The sequence below is a fragment of the Prunus avium genome, chromosome 3, assembly GCF_965620075.1.
Source record: "Prunus avium chromosome 3, drPruAviu1.hap1.1, whole genome shotgun sequence".
Taxonomy (NCBI): domain Eukaryota; kingdom Viridiplantae; phylum Streptophyta; class Magnoliopsida; order Rosales; family Rosaceae; genus Prunus; species Prunus avium.
The window spans coordinates 38,750,185-38,770,976 of NC_142286.1; the positions used below are offsets into that span (position 1 = coordinate 38,750,185).

At 39.1% G+C, this 20,792-nt stretch overlaps 2 protein-coding genes and 3 pseudogenes across 4 annotated transcripts; 1 reads left to right on the top strand and 4 right to left on the bottom strand.

Annotated features, from left to right (window-relative positions):
- Positions 1–473: 473 nt before the first annotated feature.
- LOC148296127 (8-amino-7-oxononanoate synthase-like) lies at positions 474–1,763 on the bottom strand (annotated as a pseudogene).
- Positions 1,764–4,043: 2,280 nt separating this feature from the next.
- Positions 4,044–4,442, bottom strand: LOC148296128 (metalloendoproteinase 2-MMP-like). The gene has a single exon (XM_088250709.1). The coding sequence runs from the start codon at positions 4,440–4,442 to the stop codon at positions 4,044–4,046; it is 399 nt and encodes a 132-aa protein (XP_088106835.1).
- Positions 4,443–9,000: 4,558 nt separating this feature from the next.
- On the top strand, positions 9,001–10,572 carry LOC148296129 (uncharacterized; annotated as a pseudogene).
- A 98-nt stretch (positions 10,573–10,670) lies between these two features.
- Positions 10,671–13,265, bottom strand: LOC148296130 (glucuronokinase 1-like; annotated as a pseudogene).
- A 196-nt stretch (positions 13,266–13,461) lies between these two features.
- Positions 13,462–20,640, bottom strand: LOC148296131 (golgin candidate 6-like). Of its 3 annotated transcripts, none has more exons than XM_088250826.1 (19): positions 20,622–20,639; positions 19,936–19,996; positions 19,789–19,844; positions 19,549–19,683; positions 19,389–19,441; positions 18,935–19,081; positions 18,729–18,802; positions 18,567–18,636; positions 18,290–18,343; positions 17,917–18,012; positions 17,416–17,466; positions 17,231–17,317; positions 17,008–17,121; positions 16,857–16,925; positions 16,025–16,128; positions 15,781–15,829; positions 15,633–15,698; positions 14,622–15,383; positions 13,462–14,191 (listed from the first exon to the last, which is right to left on the bottom strand). In XM_088250826.1, exons 3-19 carry the CDS (start codon positions 19,796–19,798, stop codon positions 13,643–13,645), a joined length of 2,490 nt encoding a protein of 829 aa, XP_088106952.1. In that variant the 5' UTR covers positions 19,799–19,844; positions 19,936–19,996; positions 20,622–20,639; the 3' UTR covers positions 13,462–13,642. The 3 variants fall into 3 exon arrangements, with proteins under 3 accessions (XP_088106952.1, XP_088106951.1, XP_088106953.1); XM_088250825.1 differs by having other exon boundaries at positions 16,857–16,928; XM_088250827.1 differs by lacking the exon at positions 13,462–14,191 and adding an exon at positions 14,235–14,516 and having other exon boundaries at positions 16,857–16,928; positions 20,622–20,640.
- Positions 20,641–20,792: the final 152 nt, after the last annotated feature.

The following is a 20,792-nucleotide window of genomic DNA, read 5'->3' on the forward strand; positions in this document are numbered from 1 at the left end:
TGTAACTGGGGAATTCATTCAAAATATAATTAAGACAATCATTGATGTGTGTACAAGATTAACCTTAAAAAGGTTTCACAAGTTTTACTGTGGAATAACTCAAGAGGACTTACATCATCAATAACTAACAGAAAGCCATGCGCTTTGCGTAGCTTCACAAGCTCAATCATTGGTGCAAAGTCTCCGTCCATACTAAACAAGTTGTAGTGAAAGACAAAAACAATTCATAAGAAATATAACAAATAAAATCAATAGGAACACTTTATATGAATGTGTATATGATTCCAACTGAAATGATGGTACAGAAAGTAGCATTTAAAAATAGGAACACTTGCCTATCAGTCACGACGACTTTCTTCCTCATTGTGCAACTTGATCTGTCACAACACAAAATGCATTTCTAAGCTATGGACAGAAGGAAGTGCATATCCAATTAGAAGAGGGACACAAATTCAAAACAAAAAGTTTAAGACCTACAACAATGCATTAAGGTGAGTCATGTCGCAATGTCTATAGACGAATATCTCTACAGATTTTTGTCGTTCAGCAAGACGAATACCATCGATTATTGACGCATGGTTCAGTGCATCAGAAAAAAAGGGCAATTTTTTCATTAGTTAAAGGTGTTTTTCCAGCAGCCAAGAGAGAGCCAACATTTCCCATAGCTACCATCAACGCCATATTGGCTGCAAATCCTGTGGGACAAAGAAGGCAATCCTAGGGGATAAATTTGAAACAAGATTGCACCAGTTTTCAGGTTTGAGCTAAAAAACCTAAAAAAAGTATTTCAATAAACCAGACATAAAGTTCAAAACAACAGAATCAAAGGCTTTAGAGCTCTAAAAAAACCACACAATTAAACTTCGTCTAGAAATGAAAAAGGAAATGATGTTCATTGACTGGGAAAGCGTGTGAATATTTCTGACAGTTAAAGCTAGCATAGTCTAAATCCAAATTTCTACCAAATGACCCTTGACACCATGCATGGGCCATGGCCAATAAACAGGAAGAAGAGAATGAATGAAAAAGTTCACATAAAGAAGTTAAATCAGCAGAGTATAATGTATAAACAGAGCAGCTCATACCTCTTTCTTCTTTAAGTCTGCAATGCATGACTCGAGTCGCCTATGGTAATCGGTATATCCGCAGATTAAAGCAGAGCCCCTGTGGCCCATCCCATGTTCTAGGGCTGCCTGGTTGAATATAAATCCTTATTATTACATAGTAACTTAAAGATGCAGTCTTTACAAAAATTATGCAAAAAAGACAACCTTGGAAGCAGCTTTTCCAATGGTAGGATGTGAGCTCTAGCCCAAATAGTCATTCCCAGAGAATAGTAGAAGCTTTCTGAACTTATGGGTACCTTCCTCATCTCCTGTGAATTCCATAAACGTAATGTAAGTTCAAAACAGAGAAAATTCCACAAAAAGCAAATTGGAAAATAGTTGTTGAATTGAACCGTACCGGAATTGGGAATGTCGTGGAGCCATTTCTGGAACGTGGGTTCAGGAATGTGGACCTCCACAGAGGATCGGTCCCACGGCTGCATTTCATCGAACACATGGAATTCATCTTCGACGGGGTTTGGGCTTCATGGGTTGGTCCATTTTGGAGGTAAATGAGTCTGAGAGAACGGAGGAGTTGCAGGTGTTCAAGTTTCTGAAGAGCTTCTTCGACCCAATGATCCCACCACCTCAACATCTCAATGCAGCTCATTTCTGCAAAGAGAGAAGAAGCCGGCGGGCGTAGTTGGACTGTTGGAGCGTAACGCCTTGAGCAGAGTTAAAAACTCGGAAGAGGCACGGTTAACCACGTATGTCCTCAACTGCAAAAGGACCAATTGGCAATTTGGGAATAGTTTCGAATGAGAAAAGACAAGACACGTTGGGGTCAATTCGTGAATAAAGATAGATACGCAATGCCGTTTTTACCCTGCTAGATTACAATACCATTAAGGCCATTATTGATTTTTCATATCTCATTTGTGTTTTTTTTTTTTTTTCAAAACATTTATTTTAATTTTGGCTTAAATGTTCAAATGGTTCTTGTGTTTTATTTCATAGGGCAATTTAGTCCTTGTGTTATCAATTTGGCCAATTTGGTCATTGTGTTTGTATATGTTAGTCAATGTAGTCCATTCCCTTAAAGATATAAAATATTAAAAATTAATTTAAAATATTAGGGCCAGAATTGCCTTATATGTTATAGCAAAACGGTGAGTTGCACTTGTTTCATCGTTCTCTTTGAAATGAACTCAGGGTCCAAACGATAGGTCTCGCAATACTTTTTTGATAATATAATTGAGGTATTTCTTTATTGTTATTTTGTGTTACTGCTTGATTGTCAAATGGATTAAGTTTTAAAGCTGCAATGAAGCTAGCAATCTTGTTATTTGCAGTTTGTATCCATGATAAAACTATTTCATTTGTTTACAGAAAGACCTTGGTAGTCTTGAAGGGTGAGCTAATTAAGAAATGTTATGATCTTATAACACTTGATCATAGCAATTCTTCGATCTCAGTCCAGTTGGAAGCCTTATGTGTTTTTGATTGCTCATATGTGTGGTTGTAAAATCCTTTAATGTTATATGTTCAATGTGCTTCGACAGTTCTATATGAGTCTCTTGATTATGACATCGGCTTGATAAAGGAATAGAGAAGTGTTGATAGTTCTACATGGTCATTAAGTGATTAATTTTGAGTCTGAATAATTATTTGATTAAGTGGGAGAATGTAAGATTAATATCTTGTGTTAATCTCACGAAAGTGGTCTTCTAATCATTGTGGGATTGCCAAAGACTCATTGTTACTCAAGAACTCAAACTTATCTCATCCAGTGGCTTTTATATTAGTGTTTTAGATTAAATATGTAAAAGCTAAAAGGTTCCTAGTTCTATATAAGGATTGAGATTCATTGTTCTATTGCATTAAGGATCTTTCTTGGTGTTTCTTCATGGGCAAGACATCTTGGGAAATGTGTATAATAGAGGTCTCCCTCCTCAGTTTGTTTATAGCTTCTAAAGTTTACATGCATGGCTTCAATATCAACCTCGTACATGTGCAGATGTCCCTTTGGTGGATCCCATCCTAGTTCGTGCAAAGCCACTGATTCCAACTCAACTTGGTTTTAGCTCCCATCTGGAGGTGAGAGAGCTTGAGCCACAAAACTTCCCTTCCCATCACGAAGAAGACAACTAAGAGATAGTTGATTATTTTAGCTCGGAAATATCTACGCTAGCTATTAAACTAGCCTATCTAGAGAGAGGGGGGGGGGCGGCCTGGGCTCTTTAAAATTGACACATATAAGACTAGATCATCACTTTACTTTCATTGTCTCTTTGTTTGGAAAGACTCAAATTAGTATTAGAATCAAAGATCGAAGAACCATTCAGATGTATCTGCAAGAATGTGAAAGCGAAAATGTCTCACATTGAAAAACTAACAAACCTTAAAAGGGTTTATAGAGAGTTGGACTACTTATTCTCCCATTAACAATTGATTTTGAGACGGAACCTCAACTTAATTTTGTTGTGTTAAAGTATTTCTTTGATAGACTGTAGACTGTACTTGCATATGCTCAACATAAGTTTAATAATGATAATGTATTAGTTTAAACTTGTTGAGAGTGTCTTAATAGTATAAATCGTTTTGGGCCTCTCAATCTATTGACAACAATTGATTTTAGGTCACATTATCACTCATTAATTTTAGATGATGACTAGTAGTTTTTGATTTTTTTGTCAAACAATAATGTATCATGTTGATTCATCTAAATCCAATTGACCCTTGTTTAAATTTTTTTTTTAAATTACTAATCGTTTATGACTTGAAAGTAGAATATCTGAGGTTCTTTAATTAAAACAATTAAATATCCAGCGTCATGTATATATATATATGTATGCTGATACTTTAATCCAATATTGTACTATCGCACACTCTAACTCTAAGTACACTCCCCTCCAGGTGAGGTACCTTATTTGATAAACATAAAAATATAAGAAGTTGACTTTAACATTCTTGATGACCTGATCATCATCACCAAGATCAAGTGTTGTATAAAGCTTTAATTCCTTGAATATCATCCGCATTCAAGCCCTGAGTATATCCAGTTGGGATTTGAGGTTGCATGACAGCTCCTGGAACATAGCTATGCCCAAGTCCAAGAAAGTGTCCAATTTCATGCAAAGCCACAGTCTCCAAGTCCAAACCACCAGGCACAGCACCCACAACCCACGTCTCATCAGCATCATAGTGAAATCTCTCATCAGACGGCGGAAAAGCATGGGCTATGATCTTACCCGGCCCATCAAATGGTCTTCCATCTCCATGATCACCCCTAAAAAACCCCATCTTCAGATCCGCGGTCTCAACGCTTTGAGCCTGGCTGAACGACAAGTGTGTGTTGCCGGCCCACGTTGCAAAAGCACGTGCAACTGCACTCATGGTCTTAGCTGGGGTGCCTTGCAGAAGAAAACCATACTTAGAGGGAGGCCATTTTGGGATTCCTTGAGGTCTTGGATGCCTTCAACTTTGTCACCCTTGGGACACCCCTTTCTCAAATGAGTAAGGAAATAAATACTACTTTTGGTTTTTGATATGTTGTGCAAAAGCCTCATACTTGGAGGGCTATTTATAGGTCTAGAATGAGCAGACTTGCATCCAAGGTACATGGTGCAACTCCAATTTCCAGAATGAGATTGACAGCTAGGCTTTCCATAGTAAATACATGAGCATTATTACTTTAGAGTTTAACTATAGTTAAGTCTTGAGGTTGGAGACGTATGATTGAAGAGAAGAATAAGTGACTCTGTATACCTATCATCATCATGTTTACTTTTGTTTTACAACTAATATTTTTTTTTTACTTTACCATCATCATCATGCAAGTTTTCTTGTAATCATCGTTCTATAGTGGATTTGTGTTGGACTGAGGAGTCCCGTGGATTTTCCCCAGAGGTGGGGTTTTACCAAGTAAAATAATTCTCTCTGTGTTCTTTTATTTTATTTCCAGCACGTTTCAGGATTGATAAACCATATCAATCCTGCTATCAAAGTTTATTTTTATTTATTTGATTATAATATTAAATTGGCCTATTAACCCCCTCTAGGCATATATAGACATCCTACAGGTATTTTCACAACTAATATTTTTTTTTTACTTTACCATCATCATCATGCAAGTTTGCTGACGTTACATAGATGACGAAGCATATGCATGCCTTCAATAGCAACCGTGTGCAAATATCCCTTGGTGGTTTGGTTCTATTTCTTGCGCAGCCGCTGATCATTCCAACTCAACTTGATTTGAACTCCCATCTGGAGGTGATGAGAAATCGTGAGCCACAAAATTTCCCTTCCCATATCATGAAGAAGCCAACTAAGAGAGTCGACTGAGTATTATCTTTAGTTCGGAAAATATCTACGCTAGGTATATTTAACTAAACGAGTTTCATGTAGGCTTGTTTAACTAAAGGGGTTATGAAACAAGATACTACTATATCTATTCGTCCATAGTAGTACTTTTTTTTTCTCAATGTTGTTGAAAAAAGTCAAAAGTTTGAATCCCTTTCTTTCTCTAATGATTAAAAAGAGAAAATACGACTTAAATCCAAGCATATATGCGTTCTGATTGTACATGAATGCAAGATTCACGAATCAAAACACGAAAACTTGCAAATGAATCGAAACACAAAAAGTACTTTGTAAGACATTAACTCACACCTCTAACATCATCAAGGTTTCATGTTCTTTGATGCTTTAAATTGCAGTGTAGAATATCTAGTCCTCCCTAACCCTAATGACTCCTCACTTAAATTAATTGAAGAAGAATAAGCACACCGTATAGTTTCATCTAGGCTTGTTTAACTAAATGAAAGTTAAATATCAAACCTGCTGCTTGTCTATAATATCTTCCAGACCGAACATCAAAGACCTTAATAAAATTAATATCATCAATCTTCTTCCCTGCCTAGCGCAACTCTTCTTCTTCGATCCGTTTTTCCTTCTATTCTATGATATTTGGACAAGAAGGGAGAGACAGGACAAATTCCAGAGCTTAGGAAGAAAGCAAAACTAGTCGACCCCAATAAGTAACAGCCCTGACAATGACACATTGAATATAAGCGCAGACATCAATTTAATTGGACAGTTATGGGTGATGTCTTTGTTTTAGAAAGAATCTTAGTATAATTACTTGTCATTTTGTTAACCAAATTTTCTTAACAGAAAGAAACTTCAGACATGAAATGAACTTTATACTTTATTAAACTGAGGAAATTAATATTAAAAAACTACAAACAGGAGAACATCACGATTCAATACTAAATATCCAGCTTAAAATCTAAGTACGTACACCCAGGAGATGTACCTTTATTTGATACAGGGAAAAAAAAAAAACGAAAGCATGATGACTTTGGATGAACTACTAAACTTATAACTTATAATAATAACAACATTAATCAAGTGTTGTATAAAGCTTTAATTCCTTGAATATCATCCGCATGCAAGCTCTGGGTAAATCCAGTGCGGACTTCAGGAAGCATGACAGCTCCTGGAACAGAGCTATGGCCAAGCCCAAGAAGGTGCCCAATTTCATGCAAAGCCACAGTCTCCAAGTCCAAACCACCAGGCACAGCACCCACAACCCACGTCTCATCAGGATCGTAGTGAAATCTCCCATCAGACGGCGGAAATGCATGGGCAGCGGTCCCAAGCGGCCCATCAAACGGGTGTCCATCTCCATGATCACGCCTTCCAAAACCGATCTTCAGATCAGCGCTCTCAATGCTTTGGGCTTGGCTGAACATGAAGTGTGTGTTGGCCTGCCATGTTGCAAAAGCACGTGCAACTGCGCCCACAGCCTCAGATGGGGTGCCACCAGGAATTGCAGATTGCATGACAGCCCCTGGAACATCGCTATGGTGAAGTCCAAGAAGGTGTCCAATTTCATGCAAAGCCACAGTCTCCAAGTCGAAACCACCCGGTACAGCGCCCACCACCCACGTCTCATCAGCATCGTAGTGAAATCTCCCATCAGATAGCGGAAAAGCATGGGCTATGGTCTTACCTGGGCCATCAAATGCATTATTAGCCCCATCTCCATGATCACCCCTCCCAAAACCAATCTTCAGATCAGCGCTCTCAACGCTTTGGGCTTGGCTGAACGTGAAGTGTGTGTTGCCCTGCCATGTTACAAAAGCACGCGCAACTGCACTCATGGCGTTAGCTGGGGTTCCTTGAAGAAAACCATAGGTGAGGTGATACTTATTGGCAGGCCATTTTAGGTTTCCTTCGAAGAAAGCGTAATGACCAACTGTGTGAGTTGAACCATGTCCTCCCCTTTTCTTGGGGGTCGTTTGTCATATTAACCGAGAAAAAGAAAACGGAATGTCGTTTTCCTTGAGAAAGTGAAAACGACGCCGTTCTCTCGGCATGTGGCATGTCATAACACATCATCATACTGAAGTGTCCACCTGAAGGCAACTGGAGCGAATTTTGTCACTTTAAAATTTGGGTTTACTAGTGAAATACCCCTGAACTTGAACCTCGCTTTCAATTAACCCCCTATTCTTTTTTTTTAGAAAATTAAGGATATGAACTTTTTTTTTTCCCCAATTTCCCCATGCCGTCTAAATTTGCAACATTTCATCCAATTTGCCGTTAAATATGAGGGTAAAATAGTCATTTTGTACGTTAAAAATAAATAAAAATGGAAAAATAAAATTAAAAAATGGAAAATTGAAATAATAGTCTTAAAATAAAAACTGAAAACTCTCTCCCTCTCTCTCTCTCTCTCTCTCGTCCTTCTTCCTCTTCCTCTTCTTCTTCTTCTTTTCTCTTCCCTCTGTCTCCGTCCTCTCTTTCATTTTCTTTTTCCTTCTTCTCTTTGCCTTTATCTCTCCCTTGCTTCTTCTCCTTTGGCTAAACCCAAAACCGTGGGACTTGGGGGCAAGGGTTAGGGATGGGTTTAGGCTAGGGCTTGGAATAGATCTCGAGTGGGGATGGATTTCGGCTCAGGTTAAGGTTTAGGGTTGCTGAAGGAGATATATATATAGATGGGGGAGGGGAGTGGCGACAGGTTTGGTTCATTCTTTTTTTTTCTTTTTTTTTCTTGTTGTTGTTGTTGTCAATTTTCCTATGGGGTTTGTGGGTTTGTGGGGGAGGGGTGAAAAATCAGATATGGGTTTATGGGTTTGTGGTTGCTGGCTGGAGTTTCTGGGTTTGTGGGGGAGGGGTGAAAAACCAGATTTGGATTTCTGGGTTTGTGTTTTCTGGCTGGAGTTTTTGGGTTTGTGGGGGAGGAGTGAAAAACCAGATCTGGGTTTCTGGGATTGTTACAGTCAGCTAAATGGCACCACGAACGAAGGTTGAGAGGTAAGGCTGTGAGTCTGTGACTCGTACTAACAGGTAGAAAAATTGATTTGGTTTATACGGATTGCAATTTGAGGAAAATGTATGGCAAGTCTGCCTCAAATCTTCCACCAAATGCCAAATCTCAACCATCAAAAAACCCACATGGTCCCCTCGTTGTGTTGATCAACCCAACATTTATCTCCTCAGTCTTCTCTTCAAGGTGAGAGAACATAAAGCTAACAATCAAAAGAACAAGAAAAATGCTGAAATAAACACAACCCAACAACTAAAAAAAAAAAAAAAAAAACTCTCTCTCAAGGAATCAGAAACCAAGTTAAGGTGGGGGTTCTCAGGATCTTTTTTCTTTAGTATCTTTTTCTTCTTTGTTTTTTTGGGTTAATTTTCCTATTTTTCTTCAAAATTTTTCCAAAAAAATAATTTTAAAAATAATTTAACTGAAAATTGGATGAAATGTTGATGATTTAGACGGCAGGGGGTAAATTGACGAAAAAAAAAATTCATATCCTTAATTTTCTAAAAAAAAAGAATAGGGGTCTAATTGAAAATTATGTACAAGTTCAAGGGGTATTTCACTAATTCAGTCTCAAATTTTCAGTTTTTCCCGCTCGTGGCTGCGTTGTGAGCAATAATGGTGGAGTCAACAGCTTCAGGAGCAGCAGCTTGAGAAGACGACGAAGACTGGGAGCTCGTGAATGAAGACGGCTTCGTTTTCAAACGCAGGAAGAAGCGCCGGGTCGACCAATCTGCTGACTCGTCGCTCCGGGCTCCACCGTCTGCGTCTGCCGCGGATCTACAGGAGGATGCCGAGAAACTCCGGAGAGAGCGGAAGAAGAAGTCGCTTTTGAAGCTCAAAACTCAGTACCAGGCGGAGATCGACCAGTGGGAACTTTTGTCGAGCACATTGCGCGCAGTTGAAGAGAGGACATGCCATCTTCAAGAACAACAACAGCAACATCGATTGACAGAGAAAGACCGAGAGAAAACGGCGTCGTTGGCTGGTTCGGGTCCTTCTGAGCTTCAAGGGTCGGAGTCCGTTTGTGGGTCAGTGGGGGATGAGCTTCTCTTGCAGTTAAAAGGGCATTTCTTTCCTTTGGTTTTACAATTGTTTAGCTGGTGAGGAATTATGAAAATTGAAAGATTTTGGGTCTTAGGGTTTTGCAAGGCCAGAAATTTATGCTCCACGACACCAATTCGGGGCTGAGTTGAGCTGATTTTGGCATTATTACACTTACTCTGTGGAAAATTGAGAACAAAGATTTCTGTGATGCTTGCTTTTAGTATCATCGGTGCTTGTCTTATGAACGTTGCCTCGATCCTTATTGACCTTAAAATTGAGTTACCAATGGAGAGTGAGGCGGAGAAGAAAGCTTTTAATTTTTTGGGTTACGGTTGTATGGTATGGCGAAATCCTTCCACGGTTCCACTGGCACAATATAATTGCAATCCTTAATCCTTCTTCCTCCATGCAGGCAGAAGCCCAGGAAGCTATCATTGGTGATGTTTCGAATCTGTGTGACATAGCGGAAGCAATGTGTAGTGAACAAGAGGAACAGATTACTCAATCTCTACTCGATCTTCCAATCTGGGGTTCACCACGGGAGCTCATGAATTCGCTATGTGAACCGTGAATGAATTGGTTCTAAGTAGCTTGTTGGTGGCTGTGGTTGTTTACTAAGATCTTGAAAGAAAAATTTGAAGCATGTTGCTCTTCCACTGGCAGTTGCAGCTGTAGCCTGTATTCATAAAATGCTCAGGAGGTAGGGAGTAGGAGATATTTTCTCATCACGTAACCTCAGCTCAGCACAGAAAAAGAGAGAGAGAGAGAGAGAGAGTGCACTGTTTCTTGGTTCTGATCGAGCTTAGCTTTTTGCTGATTGCTGTGTGTATTATTCTTAGGTTTTTTTTTTTTTTTTGGTTGGGGTCTCAAGATCTCTATAGCTCTAGCTCTAGTGGTGGGATGTTGTATATGTTCTATTGATCATAAATTGTATTCTAATTCATGCCTTCTTATAGAGATTACTTTGAGTTTTAGTTTGGGCCAATGTACTTTTGATTGAAACGTTGCCGTCAATAGAAATACAGAGACATTGAGTGTTGAAGGTCGTCTTTTCATTCAGTAGTGCTCTGATCTCAACATTCTCTACACATGGAAATAAAATTGATATTCAACTCCTCTTGGTCTCTGTTAAGGCTGGCATAACATAACTTCGTTCCCTTATAATAATAAATGGAGCATCTATCAAAATTGACAGTTGTACCTTTGAAATTTGGAAGTATAGGCATTCAAGCTGACAGCAATTGATCAAATTAAAGTCGTTCCCTTTTTTTTGGTAATAGCAAGTGAGCAACCACTCCGAGTCGTAGACCTGAACGGATTTGACTCTCCCCAGGGGGTGTTTTTCACAAGGTGGGATTCGAACGCTGGACCTCACTGAGGCCAGCTAACATTCGCCCACTTGCAGGCCTAGCCAGGATATCCACTAGACCAAACCCCTTGGGTAAGTCGTTCCCTTTTATTAATGGAGCATCTACCAAAAATTGACAGTTCTACTTTACCAATATAAAGCAATGAGAGACGGGGAGAGAAGGGCGGGAGGGTGTCAAGAACAAAACTGAAAAGACCCCAAGTACTCGCCTATTTTGTGAGAGTCTGAAGATCAACCTCATTTAGAAGAGAGGGAACGACTTGTCTCGGTTCAAGTTTAAAACCAGCCTTTTGGCAAGCATCCTCTAAGAGCTTCACTTGTGAAGGACCATCTGGGCAAAATACGACTACAGCCCCACCGCTACCTGTGAATTTGGATGCTGCACCCACCCTTCGGGCCACCTCCACCATTTCTATGTTTAAAGCGCCAAGAGCATCATCTCCAAACATGCTTCTGCACAACATCCATGTACCGGTACTGAGCAGCCATAAGATACATAAAATGCTAGCAAATATGAAGATGGTTCAAAACATAAGGTCTGACTCCAGCCCAGCTGAGTGTCATGTAGGCTGAGAAGTGGTGAGGGTAGTAGCTGGGTAAAAGTCTTATTTGCCCATCAAAAAAATATCACGTGCATCACATGTGATCAATTTTGACGGAGAAACTAACAGAATTGACGGAAAGGACAAGTGGTGCAACACGATATCTAATTGAAGGGCGACCATAACAATTTTTGGGGTTGAGGGATGAAAAATAAAGTGGGGTCTTATTTGGGGACCATGGCTACAATTTTGCTATCATTTTTTGTTTTTATTTATCCAGCTTTCTGGTCTGTCAAGGGGATTAGAAAGTGAATAAGATGTGGCATACAAATGTACAGTTTGTGCAATCAACCTTGTGTGGCAACAGTCTGAACAACATCATGTTGTGCAATCACCTTCCTTTTCAAATTAATTTCTTATTTACTCTAATTCAGTCCAAATAAACAGATATGAGAGCTTCTGGGATCAGAGTCGGGCAATCACATAATCAAATTATGAGTCAAAATGTAGATATCTCAAACCTTCTAAAGTCAAAATTACGGTTCATGAGCGCTGCTAGTTTAGTGTAGTCCTTTTCAAGTAATGCCGTCCTTCCTTCTAGTGCAATATTTGCAACTTCCGTCATGGATGATGTTATAAACTCGTCGCCATTGAGCCACCTTTGAAGAACCGTACTATGTACCCGCCCTTACAAATAAATAAATGTGTTAATTGTTGTACAAATTGCACAGCAGGTGGGAAACAATGAGAGAGCACTAACAACGTGGAAGGCGAACCTTCCCGGAATCACTTGGATTCTCGGCATAGACAAGGTGAAGAGGTGGGAGGAGACTAACATCCATGGGTGTGTAAATGCCATGCCCCAAAGTATCCATGTGCTCCTTGTCAAATTCCTAGGAAGTTAAAAAGTTACTACAAGTAGAAGCAATGTAGGGTCTGGTTGAAATTTGAGTACCATGTAAACAAGGCTACCATACACCTGGGCAACACGATCTTGAAGACCGGCAACAATTCCAAGTTGCTTCTCGGCACTAAGGACGAGGCCGGGGCGGACCTCGACTTTGATCAAATGCCTAACCTTGTAAAAATCAAGGAGGCAGCTCAGGGCTGCACACACACAATAGCACTAGACCCTGAAAGTCCTGTCTGAAAGTGAAAGAGAAACATCATTACTTGCTACTTTACTGAATCACTAAAATTAAGTGTAATGGAAAATTAACTCATAATACCTGGCGAGGGATATTAGTATCATATGAGAGAGTGAAATTTCGAGGCTCTAACTGAATCTCGTTTTCTTTGCAAATTGCCATCAGCAATCGGACGCCTCCATAATAACCCTCACTATCTAATCGATTCACCTGTTGATTTTCATTTTTATAATTCAATTCATTCGCAGAAACTGAAGATTTCGATTTTTGTGTAATTGCAATTCAAGTGTAGGGAGGTACCAGGTGGTCTAGGGATTTGAAAACGACGAGGTCGTGGGTGGGGTGGGGTGGGGTTGGATGACGAGATCATCGGACGGCTGCAAACACACGGTCGCCCAGAAGTTGCCAAGGCTGAAGGAGATCGTCCGGCCGAAATAAACGTCACTCGGGTTCCCAAGCAGGCCCACCCTGGCGTAGGCCCTGTGCTCGATCAACGACGCAGTTTCGCTCTTGGCCTGGTGGTCACCCATTTTCGATTTGAAAGTTCAGCTGACAACCACTGGATCTTCGAACTCAAACTCCTGCGTTTTCGGGTGAGCTGTGAGCACTTGTTATATTGCTGGCTGTCAATGTGCAGTCGTTTGTCTGACGTTGTGAATCAGGGGAGACTTCCTTTGCCGAAGGGGTTCAAGTTCCCAATCTTCCGTATTGTCACTATGAATATATATATTTTTTTTTAAGGAAAAGAAATATGAACCCCTGCATGGGACTTGTAACCCAAGTGAAAAAAGAAATATGAACTTTTGCAAGGGCCTTGTAGCCTAGTGTTAAGAGCATTTACCATCCGTTCAAGCTCCTAAATTCGAATCTCTCTTACAGACCTGAAGGATACTGGAAAGGGAATAAATTGAAACTTTGAACAATTACCAATAAAACGAGTATAAATTAAATTTGAGGAGGAAGAAGAAAACAGTTTGATCCAGAATCTTCGCGTATTAATGATAATAAATATCAACTGTACAAATTCCACCAGAAATGTACAAAGGCACAGCCAAGCATAAACCCCGTCCACCACCATCCATTCCATACCAGGAGGATGAATGATGAGATCACGCCATGAAATAAAAATAAAAAGTAAGACGTCAGCATCATCATCAGTCTTCCTCCTCTTCACCATCAGCAGGCAGCCCCATATCATCTCCAATATCTTCAAGCAGCTTGTCCACGTCCTCCCCTAACTCCAACAACCTTGCACTCAGTTTTCCCACCTTGGTCTGTTCTTGTCCAAGGCACACAAGAAGATCATTCAGCTCTGCCTCACTCTCCTTCTGAGCTTCTTCCCTTGCCTCTGCTCTAATTCCCTCTACATCTGGAATGGACGAAGACCCTCCTACGCCCTGCTGGCCTCTCACCTCCTTCTCCAGATGAAAATTCGCCTGTTCAAGACTGTTGTAAGCATCCGACAGGCTCTTCAGATCAGATTCCATCTTACCAGCTAAGCTTCTATACATAGATGCCTCCGATTCAATCTTGGCTTTCTCTGCCTTGAGCAACTCCAACCGCTTAGATGCTTCTTGAAGATCTCGTCTCAATGTCTCTACCTGGACTCTGTCTGATCCCGCACCCTGCTCAGGCCGGGCATAACTGCCCCCACCAGTCGATGCCACGTCCTCAGCCAAAGTTGCATTGCGACCAAGGAGGTCCTGAAAGACAAGAAAGAATATCAAACCAACCATATTTTTTAATACAATATATATTAAAGCATTCATACCACGGCATGCTTATTCCAGAGACAACTAGGGTACTCTTTTACATCACAAAGGGCACTTCTATCAAACTCAGGATTGAATGGTGTTGCATACGTGGTTGAAAATTGCATTTCTGGAAAATAGATGGAGGCCAACCCACACCATTAAACACCCATGGAGGCTCCAATCCACATCTTTGCAGAGATCTGCCCATAAGTAGCCCTAGCCCACATATGGCCGGATCCAAACACTTCTCTACTGATTGCCTCTTAAGTCCTAACTATTGTTGTAAGTTGTGACATACTCTTCAGAAAAGAGATTTCATAGTGCAAAAAATGACACAGAAAAAACGAGAAACCAAGAGCTTGTGTACACGAAACAATACCTGTATCTCAGAGCATTGCTTCTCCACAAATGCTTTCAGCCGCTTTATATACTCCCTATCACTTTCCTCACTCTTCTTTTCCAATTCTGCTGGCACCACTGCCACCTTGCTCTTTGGGTGACTGTAAACCTCAACGATTTTCTCTCTGATGTTCACCTCCAAGCTCCTAACAAGGTTTACAAATGGAGCATCAAAGATTGAGGAGAGAACTGGATGATCCTCATTTTTCTGATCCAATAAATTGTTCTCATCAACATCTTCAATCTCTACCATACTAGCAGAAGCAGATCTGGTTAATTGTTTACGGGGCTGAGTAGACCTCGCAGAGGTGAAAAGGAAGCTTTTCTGCATCTCATCAAACTTCAGAAAGTATGTCGTGAGCCCAACCTTCTGGCTTATAGAATCAACTATAGTTAAAGCATCCTTCCCACTTTCAACTGATTTGTTGTAGATTACACACTCCCCCAGAAGAACAGCTGCCAATCCCTTTATGTACACTGTAGTAGAGGAATTGGAGACCAACTCAAGAAGATATGTGATGTGGGGACGTGAATCTAGGAAGCAATTCACAGCACTAGGGAAATCAGATAGCCCAGTGACCAGCAATTTCAAGATAATTGGTTCAACATATGAGTTTCCACTTGATTTTCCATCTTTGTTTTTCATGGAAGAGGCAAGGGCTAAGTATTTTACCACACGGTGCATTAGAGGCTCAGGAGCACCTAAAGATGGTGTAGGTGCCTCGAGTTCAATACGCAAAACCTGCAAATTGTTTCATAAGATTAGAACATTGTAAGAGTGATCTAGTAATTGCCCATACCATTCCAAAAGCAAGAAATCCCAATAAAAATTTTAACTTGATGACGATTTTACTTCTTTTTCTTTTTGACGAGTGATAATACAATAAAGTGAGCATCAAAGGTAATGCAAGTACATGGTTGGCATAAAATCGGTAAATCAAATAATTACTACATCAGAAGACAGATCTCAGAAGACGATATAACTGCATACCCTTTCCTTGCACTGGATATTGTCCTTCATTACATGAGAAAGAACACTAGCAGCTCGGCAGCATGTCTGCACCTCAATATATTAGCTAATGGAACAGATATATTCTAGTCTTTTCCAAAACTCAGATACTACTGAAGTATTACATTACCTCAAGATCACCATCATTCTCACTCAAGGTAAGACCTTGTAATAGCATGCTGCAAGAGAATCAAATTATTGTAAAATTAATTAGCACAAGTAGCTTTTCCAACAAAGAAAGATGAAAAGAATAAGATGATCAAGCTTTAGCTGATGCAACAAAGGTTTGATAATTCAATCAAGCCTGAAATAATAAATAATAAACAGAGAATTTAGAAGCATGCAGTGAAAAAAGGCACATACAATACACAAACCTTCCAAAGGACATGTGCACATCTTCCTCAACAGGAGCATGTGCCATGGAATGAGGTTGAGGAATCAAAGTTGACGCTAACATAGTTTGGCCATCAGCATTTTTCTGATAAAAACCAGGTGGCAGAAAATTTATAACATAAAATTAGAAGTAAAAAGTACACGATCATGAAGCTGTAATTTTTGTATGCCAGTAATAAATTAAGTATGCCCACGAAGCACAGCAAAGTAATCAATGGTATAAGGAGCATATACACATTATCAACCTCACAAAAGCTCTTAAAAACATAATCTGCAGCAACAAATTCTTGCATACTGGATGTCCGCAAGATGATTCAAAGAATTGAGTTCAAAGCAGGTTCCTACGGCCCCTCTCCAAGCAATTTGCTTGAAAGGGCATCAAGATTCTTGGGATGTCCGGCAATCAGATTACCAATACATCGTAGTGCCTGACAAAGTGAACAAACCCTAACAATTACATCAATCTCTACAAGGAACTATATAAACATCATTACCAAAAAGTTCCTAAACCAAATATGTGTCGTCCTTTTGAAAATCAGTATTAATTTTATCACCTAGCATGCCACATAAGTTTCAGGGAAACAGATACGGAGAGTTCACGTAATTAGTCCATAATGACAGGCTCAAAGGTATAGCAATAAAAAGGTAAAGTACTTTTATGTCCAGCTGACATTGATTGGTCGTATATAATATAGTGACATACTATCAAAAGATGTGTTCGTTGGGTGGGGCTGTGTGTGTGTGTGTGTGTGTGTGTGTGCGCGTGTGAGAGAGAGAGAGAGAGAGGATGAAGAAGGTGAAGAACTATCTTACTGCACAACGGACAGCAACAGGTGCCCACTGGCTTTCCGCACCCAGCATTAGAAGATGGTCCAAGACTTTCTTCTACATCCAGAAAATTAAAAAATCAGAAAGACTACATATCACAGAATTTTTAATTTAGTGAGAGAGTATTATAGACTACCTGAACGAGGGTTGTCCTATTTGTCAGCATATTTGCATCTTTTCCATGATCAGCCTCCGAACCTCCCATTATTAGCAAATTAAGAGTTTCCAACGCACTGAGTAGATTAATTGTCTACTGGCATGGAGTTTAATTCAATGTCAACAACAAATTACCAGTAAGAGTTGTGCCATAATAAATAAAACAGTCTGCAATACAAAGTTATGAAAATCGAGTATCTAACCTTTTGTTGAGTGAAGCTGTAAGTACTCCCTCGTAGCTTCAAAATTGACATGAAGGGGTCAAATCCTATCGTCTCCCTCAGTAGTACCTGAATGACACATGCTTTTAATTAGAAGCAAAAAGAAACAAAATGCACAAATGACAACAATGATTACAAGAATAAGAGCAACAGAAAAAACTAAAAACCTGATTAGATGCATTCTTCCGAATAAGATTGTTCAGCAATTCAATACAGTCCTGCAGAAGTGTATTACATTAGAACCATTTCCAAAATCAATTGATTTCTCAATTTCTTTTAGAGATGAGCACGTATGAGAAATGGGAACTTGATTTATGAACTACACACACATTTTATTTTGTAACACAGTGTGCCAACAGCCATCCCTCTATAATCAAGGCATTAGAACATGACAAGTAAGTGTTTTACAAGTTTAGTATATAACAAACAAACGTTTGCATCCCTTGCAGTGAAATAATGGAAAATTTTTATTTTACCTATAAAATTTGGTGAAAATATCAGTATAGTTATAAAGTCTAAACCCACCAAAGAAACGAAGGCTTTTGATTCATGTCAATTTTACAAAATTAATCCGTAGAAGGAAGCTTGACAAGTGGTTTATCAGCAATGACACTTAAACAAGTCACACAGCGAATTAAATATGAAAAGAATAAGTCAAAGAGAATTACCTGCACAACAACACCACCATCGGAACCACCTTCTTCTTTGATGATGCTGAAAATCTTCTCAAAAGCACCTTCGAAGACCACAATTTTTTGAATTTCCTGATATCATAACAATCTATCAGTTAATAAAAATGTAAAAACACACTTTTCAGTTCTGATGGTTTAGCAATTGATAGCTTTTATGTATTAGTGTTCTGTTGTACTTTTGGAATGGACATCTTGCCCACTAGATTGTAATTTTATTGTTTACACCAACAAAATATTGAGTCTCTTTTCAAAAAAAAAAAGGAAAGAAACGCACTTTTCAGTCACAGGTTCAACAAATATAACTAAATAAAAAGAAGTGACTAAGGATCATGTGGGAGAAAAATCTCACCTCAGCTTCATGGGTCAAGTAAGTAAGAAGTAATAAGGCCTCATTTCGTATAACCTAGAAGGAAAACACAATAGTTCAGTATGACTGAACAACAGGAAAAGATTGATACCACAATCATATTTCAATAATTCATAGGTTCCAAAAGATTTCAAAAAAAATCCTCAAATAGAGAGATGACCAATAAACATGAATTTTAGCTTAAAAGTTAAATTGTAGCGAAACATGTTGATAATAGAGTTAAATGCAAAATGATAAATTATCATTCAGTGAATTGTACCTCATGATCCATAAGCATATCCATTAAGCGAGTTATACCACGAGGTATGGTCAGAATGGCTTCCTGTAACCTGAAGAGGAACTCAGAAAAAATTCTTTCTAAAACCACTAAAAGAATTCAAAAAAATTAGACTAAAGGGAAATAGTAGTTCTAAACTGATACCTATTTGGAGAATTTGTGAGAAGAGCTGTCAAAAGTTGAAGAGTGTAATATCGTACATAGAAATCCTCCTCTGACTGCAAAAACAACCAAAATAAATATAAACATTGTCAAACTATGTGCATGAACCAAAAAAATATAGCAAAAATCAAGCAAATTTAAATAGAATGATGAAAAGGATTTTGCAAATATAATTAGAGAACTCTAACCAACAAACTCAGAAGAAGTGAAATGTTGTCTGCTTCTCTGGAGAGCAGATCAGCGTTCATTAGAGCTGGTTGAATTTCATTCTTTGGGCCTTTTGCATGGTCAATAGGAGTCAAGGCACTTACAAGAGTTTCTAGGGCACCTCGAACCTGCATATGCAGAAAACATAAATGAGACTTTATGTATGAATATAAATTGACATTAAGAACTACGTTTGGAGGAAAATTCATAAGAATCACTGGGACAGGTGAAAAGGACATAACAATCACATTCGCATTCCAGAAACCTAAAAAGATGCAGTAAAAGTGAAATATCTCTATCAGAAAATAAAAACAGCTTCATCAGTGGCACCCAAACAGTTTCAATAAAACACCAGAATGGATTCTACAACATGATAACTCGGGAAAAACAATGAGATTAAGGGGAAATATGAAAAGAAGAAGAAAATTTAGCAACCATTTCAACATCATCGCGTTCTTCCTTTAATATGCCCATCATAACAGGAAAGCCTGCAAAAAAGAAAAAAATAAATGAATGAAAAATGTCATAGATGACAAACATAAAATGAAAAACTAAACCACTGTTGCAATTTGCAAACAAGAAGAGGAGCAATCACCCATTGCTCCAAATGCTAGCTGTGCATTAGAGCTTTCTGCCACAACAGATTGAAGCTCGAGCATAGCAGTCCTCCTGTCCTCTGACAGTTTACCATTGCTAATACAATCGAGCAAGCATTCAACATAGCTACATACTGAAACAATGACAGAGTACATTGGTCACATACCATTCAACAATTATAACTAAGCAACAGCGGGAGTAATGTGTATGGAATTTGGTGACAGAAGGAGGGAAGTACCTATCTTCATTTGAAGAACCAGATTTCTCGTTGCCAAAAACGAGCCCCACAACCCCCTGCACACGAAGCCATAAGAGACCAAACGAGTTTGTAAGGACAAAAGAAAGACAGAGAGAGAGAGAGAGAGAGAGGGAGAAGTTAGATCACCTTGTAACCAGAGACCAAATCCATTGCTGATTTCTCAGGGCACACTGAGACTCGAGAAATCCTGCAACCAAACACCAAGAAAATTCAGCCAATTTTAGCGCGAATTATCAGAGAAGCCCTAAATTGGAAGCGAAAATTGTTGAAACACAAACTGACTTGCTTGCTTGAGAAACTGAGACCGGGAAGATAATCAATTAAGCTGACGAATCGATGAGAGGGATATGAAGTGATCGATCTAATCTAAGAGATTCACTTTTGCTTTCGCGGATTTTTTTTGTTTTTTTTTGTTTTTTTGTTTGTGGTTGTAAATTCTAAGTCCTGACCAAAACGCAGAACATGGCACAGCTAAGTTAACACTCTTCCCTTCTCGCTGAGCCTATGGTTAATTATTAAGTTGGATGACATTTTTTGTCTTTTTACACAATAATAAAATTTACAGCTTAATTATTTAAGTATTGGGGTAAACAAAGAGAAGTGCAGACATCAAGTAAACTTGACCAAGTCTGCACTAATAGACTCTTCTCGCCAATGCAACGTACAGAACTTTAAAAGATTCCACAAAGCAAAGAGTAAGAAGGTCAGTGGACACTTGTTGCTATGAGGACGCAAAAGAACATATACAGTACCCTGCACCTCATCATAATTGAATGAATAAAATATGGAGAGCACTTTGATAGTAGCTTTACCAGGCTACTTGGCCTGGACAAACCCAGAAGCAGACACAGACACAGACACAATACCCATGTCTGAAGAGAACCATTTCTAGTCACTGGATGCCTTAGCACAACCTGTATAATTTGATAGTGTTCAGATCCCCAAAGCAACATTAGAGTTGAAGTTAAAGAAATTGAGTATAC

What these genes read in the sequence shown, in the direction of transcription:
- LOC148296131 (XM_088250825.1), bottom strand. An exon ending in ACAGCTTCACTCAACAAAAG is followed by an intron (nt 17,122 to 17,230) that starts GTTAGATACTCG and finishes CCATGCCAGTAG; the next exon opens with ACAATTAATCTACTCAGTGC. An exon ending in AGCAATGCTCTGAGATACAG is followed by an intron (nt 14,192 to 14,621) that starts GTATTGTTTCGT and finishes CTTGTCTTTCAG; the next exon opens with GACCTCCTTGGTCGCAATGC.
- LOC148296128 (XM_088250709.1), bottom strand. Translation starts at nt 4,442, where the DNA reads ATGAGTGCAGTTGCACGTGCTTTTGCAACGTGGGCCGGCAACACACAC.